The sequence below is a fragment of the Mesitornis unicolor genome, unplaced genomic scaffold (assembly GCF_000695765.1).
Source record: "Mesitornis unicolor isolate BGI_N332 unplaced genomic scaffold, ASM69576v1 scaffold29677, whole genome shotgun sequence".
NCBI lineage: Eukaryota > Metazoa > Chordata > Aves > Mesitornithiformes > Mesitornithidae > Mesitornis > Mesitornis unicolor.
Window position 1 is genome coordinate 3868 of NW_010198880.1, and position 6167 is coordinate 10034.

General features: G+C 63.1%; 2 protein-coding genes across 2 annotated transcripts in view; one reads left to right on the forward strand and one right to left on the reverse strand.

The window, feature by feature from the left end:
- SLC5A5 (solute carrier family 5 (sodium/iodide cotransporter), member 5) overlaps positions 1 to 858 on the reverse strand; it is a gene marked incomplete at its 3' end in the record, with an annotated part of 4719 nt that extends 3861 nt beyond the window's left edge. Inside the window, 2 exon segments of the mRNA XM_010189292.1 lie at positions 5 to 153; positions 771 to 858. Coding sequence (XP_010187594.1) covers positions 5 to 153; positions 771 to 858 — 237 coding nt within the window.
- A 1722-nt stretch (positions 859 to 2580) lies between these two features.
- JAK3 (Janus kinase 3) lies at positions 2581 to 5939 on the forward strand (the record flags this gene model as incomplete). The annotated part of the gene is made up of 9 exons (XM_010189293.1): positions 2581 to 2788; positions 2881 to 3004; positions 3117 to 3228; positions 3730 to 3875; positions 4415 to 4697; positions 4783 to 4905; positions 4983 to 5140; positions 5343 to 5454; positions 5753 to 5939. Coding segments are annotated over exons 1-9 (1453 nt in total), but the record flags the coding sequence as incomplete, so codon positions are not given.
- Between the last annotated feature and the right edge of the window lie 228 nt (positions 5940 to 6167).

Sequence of the window (6167 nt, forward strand, 5' to 3'; positions counted from 1 at the left end):
GGCCGTGGAAGAGCCCGATGCCGGTGGAGACGAGCAGCATCAGCCCGAAGACGCTGTAGTCCCAGAGGCTGAAGCTGAGCCGCTGCGGCACCCACGCCTCCAGGCCCCCATGGCCAGCATGGTGGCTGCAGGGGAGGACACCCCGCCAGGCACCTGCGGGTGAAGGGGGACGCAGCACGGGGATGTGGCACACGCAGCTAAACCAGGGCACGGCAGCACCAGCGCATCTGAGGGCAGTGAAACTGGAGGGGATGGAAACTCTGTGCAATTATTGACTGAGATTGGATGCGAGTGGAAAGGACCGAGAATGGGGCGGAGAGCAGCTGCTGCCCCATCCTATCCCCGCCAGGCACCTGCGGGTGAAGGGGGACGCAGCACGGGGATGTGGCACACGCAGCTAAACCAGGGCACGGCAGCACCAGCGCATCTGAGGGCAGTGAAACTGGAGGGGATGGAAACTCTGTGCAATTATTGACTGAGATTGGATGCGAGTGGAAAGGACCGAGAATGGGGCGGAGAGCAGCTGCTGCCCCATCCTATCTCTATTCTCATCCCAATTCCCATTCCTATCCCATCCCCATCCCAATCCAAATAATCTCCAATCCCATCCCCATCTCATCCCATCTCCATTCCTACTCCCATCCAATCTCATGCCATCCTCATCCCATCCCATCCTCATGCCATTCCCATCCTGGGAAGGTCTGTGCCAGCATTCAGCTGCCCACAAAGCCCAAGCTGCGATGGCTCCATGAGGGAATTATCCCGGATACCTCCCGGTCCAGAGCGCGGGGGGCGAGGAGAGCGGCAGCGCTGTGTCCGGCTGCTCCGGAGGACACCAGGCACAGGCTCCGTCGGCATGCGAAGGACACGGGTGGGGGGAGCGATTCCCCGCAGCCAGCGCAAACAGGGAGGGGCGAAGCCGCTGGAGGCGAATTTATCTCCAGCCGAGGGGACAAAACAAACCCAAGCTAAATCTTTACCCAGAAAAACGCAGCTCCTTCGCAGGCAGGACCGGTGCTGAGCACGGTGGGGGCTGTGCAGGACCAACCAGTGTTGGTCCTGGGCAGGCATCGAGGGGCGGCCATGCCTGAGTTCCTCCAGGCACAGGGCAGGCACAGGCTCAGGGCATCAGGGAGGGACCCTCGGGGGAAAGGACGGAGCCATGGGGGGACACAGCCATAACCCCTTCCCTCCCACACGGGGCAAACCTGGGCCATGTCGAGCGGTGACACAGCACCCTGTGTCCCAGTGGCCAACGTGGCAAGTACCAGAGCCAGCCACCAGCCCCAGGGATGGCTCTGGATGGTGGGGTATGTGGCACCTGGGTGTGGGCTGGCCCAGCTTCCTCATTCCCCAGCAAAAACACTGCTTTGTCTCATCCATCACTAGGACAGCTTTGTCCTGTGGGGATCTCCTCCCCTTGCCTCGAACCCCAGGGGTCACCGTCCCTGCCAAGGCGTTGCCGTGGGGCAGACGACGGCTCCTGGTCCCTGGGATCTGGCTCCAGCCCTGGTGGCCTTGTCCCTGGGCCAGGACCCCTCGTCCCCCTCAGCTTCGCCCCTTTGCGGAGCTGCTTGGAGTAGCAGAAAGGAGAAAAAAAACGCACGGTGGCCACCGGGCCCAGCCACATCCGCCAGTGGGTGCGTGCAACACTGCACAGCACCGGGGATGAGCACGTGGCAGCACCGGTGACACCCTTGGCACTGTGGGGCTGGGCTGACCATGGCCAAAGCAAGACCAAGGGGCTGAGCTTGTCCCATCGTGGCTGTGAGTGGGGCAGGGAGCTGGTCCCAGCCGTGGGGTGCAGGGTGGGCAGCACCCAGCCCCTCACCCCGTGCCATGGAGTGGGACAAGATGAGGACCAGGATGCCCTGGCAGAGCATCGCCTCTCCCGGTGGTACCCACAGCACCAGCGCAGCACCCATTGGGGTACCCAACGGGGTGACCAGCATGAAGAGGCGTGCCCAGGGCTCCCCACCTCTTTCCTCCCACTGTTCCCTGCACCCCAGGCTGGCTCCTGTCTGCCCCCACCCCGTACCCCCTCCTCGCCAGGAAGCCACTGCCGCGGAGGCTGCAGGCAGGAAGGAAGTCACCCAGGGGGGGTTTGACGCTCCCCTTTGCTCGCAGCCGCCTACGCAGCCCAGGAACGCCAAGCCAGCGGCACGGCCCTGCCCCAATCCCGGAGTGCACGGGCGCCGGTGAAGCCATCGGGACACCACCAGGTACCACACTGGGGGCTTCGTGGGGTCTGGTCGGGCATGGGGACGAAGCTGAGTGCCCCCTGGCCATGGCTGGGAGCAATGCAGGGCATGGGCACATGGTGAGGAGGAGCAGCCGTGGGATGGGTTTATCCATGGGGAAATGCCCCTGTGCCTCAGTTTCCCCTTTCTAGAATGACCTCACCCCAGCCCTGGAGATGCTGCAGGATTGGCTGGGGGGTTTTACCCCAGGGAGGATGATGAGGGCAATGTGTGGGGAAGGCAGGCGTGAAGCAAGGTCCTGCTCCACACGAGGGTCACACAGAGGGGGAACGGTGCCACCACCCTGGTACTAACCCATCCTGTGCTCTCAGCCCTTGCCATGGCCCCGCTGGGCGAGGAGACGCCGCTGATCGGGGAGCGCTCCTGCAGCCTTTCCTCCGCCGACACTGGCACCCTCCAGGTGTACCTGTACCACCGGGCACCCCCTTCTCACACCCCCCTTGGCACTGCCTCCCCCGGCGTCCTCACCTTCACCTGCGGCGAGTTCACGGCCGAGGAGCTCTGCGTCCGCGCCGCCAAAGCCTGCGGTGAGCACTGGGGGACTTGCTGGCAGTCCTGGCCATGGGCTGGGGGTCCTGGCCGTAGTAGAGGAGGGGTCATGGACCCGCTATCCCCCCAGGGGTGCTGCCCATCTGCCACCCGCTCTTTGCCCTGGCCACCGAGGACCTCAGCTGCTGGTTCCCCCCCAATCACGTCTTTGCCGTCGAGGATGCTCACAGCCAGGTTGTGTTATACAGGATCAGGTATGGTGGGGGGGAACATGTCCCACTCCCAGCCCTGGGGGTCTCTGGTGGCTCACAGGAGCTGTTTGCTATAGTGGATGTGGCAATGAGCCCCCTCCCATCTTCCTATCAGGTTCTTCTTCCCCAACTGGTGCGGAATGGGACAGTCCCATCGCTTCCAGCTGCTGAGCGACCGCCCCAGCCCTATCCTGGATTACCCCACCATCGATTACTTCTTCGCCCAGGTGAGCTCTGCTGTGTCCCCATCCCTGTCCCCAACACCTGGGGTTGCACAGACAGATCCCGTGTGGCTTCTTAGAAGTGTGGGACACATTAACCTCAGCACAGTGATGGCCTTTATCACCCTGGGCCATGCCACCCTTCTCCTCCTCCAGCATCCACCAGCCCCTGCAGGGGACACCCCATCACCCCAAGGCCAGCCCAGCATCATGAGGGGTCAGCAGGGGGCACCCCAGCACCCCAAAACCAGCCCAGTGTCACAAGGGGGTCAGCAGGGGGCACCCCAGCACCCAAAACCAGCCCAGCATCACAAAGGAGTCAGCAGGGGTCACCTTGGAAGCTCCCATTAGCTGGAGGGGGAACGATACCAGCCATGGCCTCATGCATGGACCAGGGGTGTTGGGGTGCATTAGATGCCCTGGCTGCAGCATCCCTGGGCAGGAGATGTGCTGAGGTGGGGGGGGTCTGGCATGGGGACTTCTCCCCAGCCTCTGCACCCTCCCCAGTCCCGCAGCGACTTCGTGGGGGGGCGCGTGGCGCTGGCGCTGAGCCTGGCGGCGCAGGAGGAGTACCTGAGCCTGGCGGTGCTGGACATGCTGCGCATCGCCAAGGAGCTGCGCCACAGCCCTGGCTATGTCTTTAGCCACATCAGGTGAGTGGGGGGCTGGGGGCACCCGGGGGGACAGCCCCGCACCCATATGGACAGCCTAGCACCCATAGGGATGGTTTGGCACCTATGACAGCCTGGCATTCATGGTGACAGCCTAGCACCTATGGAGACAGACCAGCACCTGTAGGGACAGCCTGGGACCCATAGGGACAGCTCAGCATCCACAGGGACAGTCTAGCACGCATGGGGACATCCTGGCACGCGTGGGGACATCCTGGCACCCATAGGGACAGCTCAGCACCCATGGGGACAGTCTAGCATCTCTGGGGACAGCCTGGCACCCATGGGGACAGCCTAAAACCCATAGTGACAATCTAGTACCTGTGGGGACAGCACAGTATTCCTGGGGACAGCCTGGCACCCATAGCAACAGTCCAACACCTGGGGGTCCTGTAGGGACACCTAGCACCTGTAGGGACAGCTCAGCACCCACGAGGACAGTCCAACACCCACGGAGACATAGCAGCACCCACAGTGACATCCTAGCACCTCCCCGTCCTGTCACCCCCCCATCCCTGCAGCTACAAGTCGTGCATCCCTGCGGCGCTGCGGTGTCAGCTGCAGCAGCACAACTTCCTCACCCGCAAGCGGCTCCGGCGCCGCCTGGCCAAATCCCTGCGGAGAATGGGGAGTTGCCAGGTGGATGGTCGTGCCCTGAAGCTCAAGTACCTGCTGGATCTGGAGCGTCTGCAGCGCCACTGGGCTGAGGAGAGCTTCACCGTCTGCTCGCCCAGCTCCGCTGCCACCATTGCCATCCACGTGGCTGGCAACAGTGGTGTCTCCTGGAGCTGTGGGGGCTCCGAGGTGCGGATGGGCTGTTCCCGTGGAAGGGGGGTTCCCGTGGATCTAGGGGCATAGGGAACCATCTCTGGTGTTGTCCCCCTGGCAGAGCCACCAGCACTTCTGCGACTTCCCTGACATCGCTGATATCAGCATCAAGCAGGCGAGCCGCAATGGTGGCGCCATGGAGAATCGCATCGTCACCCTCACCAAGACTGACAACCGGGTGCTGGTGAGCACCAGGGGAGTGCGGGGGGAGCCCTGGGGTGTTTCATGTTGCTGACCCCCCCCACCACCCGACTGGCACAGGAGGTGGAGTTCCCCACACTGCGGGAGGCCCGCTCCTTCGTGGCCCTCATTGATGGCTACTACCGACTGACAACGGACGCACACCACTACTTCTGCAAGGAGGTGGCACCGCCGCGGCTGCTGGAGGACCTGGAGAACCAGTGCCATGGGCCCATCAGGTGGGTGCCAGGAGCCTCCCTCGACGTCCCCAACCCGTGAGTGATGAGGGGAGAAATCACCTGGGTGGGAGCCACAGGAACAGCGAGTGCTAGTCACCATCCTGGGTTTGGAGAAGTGGTGCTTAGGCCACTGCAGTGCCTGATGGGTTTGACAACACTGCAATGGGGGAGGCAGAGCAATGGGGGTTCCCACTGTTGGCAGCTCCGAGTTTGCGGTGGAAAAGCTGAAGGCAGTGGGGGGGCGCCCCGGGCTGTACCTGCTGCGCCGCAGCCCCCAGGACTTTGACTGTTACCTGCTGACTGTCTGCGCTGAGGTGAGAGCAACACCAGCACCAACAGCGTCACCAAAACCAACGTCACCAACACTACCACCACCAATGTCACCAAAACCAACACCACCCACTGGGTGCTGTGGATGGCTCCTGGAGCAGGGAGGGTTGGGGATTGGACTAGATGATCTTTTGAGGTCCTTTCCAATCCCTAACGTTCTGTGATTCTGTGAGGGAAACCCGGTGCTGGCAGGGATGGTGCCACTGTGGACACCTGCTGGGCAGGAGGGGCTTGGCGGGCTCCCGGGGTCCCTCACACCGCTGACCCCGTCTCTCCCTGCAGACGCGCTGTGGCCAGGACTACAAGCGGTGCCTGATCCGGCGGGACGAGGATGGGCAGTTCTGGCTGTCGGGGTTTTCCCGGCCGTTCTGCAGCCTGCGGGAGCTGCTGGACACCTACGGGCAGCGGGGGCTGCAGGCGGAGGGGGCCCGCATGCGCCTGGCTGCCTGCTGCCCCCCCTTGCCCAAAGGTGACATCCCCACGATGGGGCAGGGGACAGGGCAGGGCTGTGCGTGTGCCTGCGGCAATGTGACATCACTGAGCGGCTGTGTGACAGCATGAAATGAGCTGTGTAATGTCACAGGGCAGGCTGTGTCATCATAGAGCTGACGGTGTGACGTCACGGAGCGGGTTGTGTGATGTCACAGCTAGCTATGTGACATCACAGAGCAGGCTGTGTGAGGTCACAGACTGGATT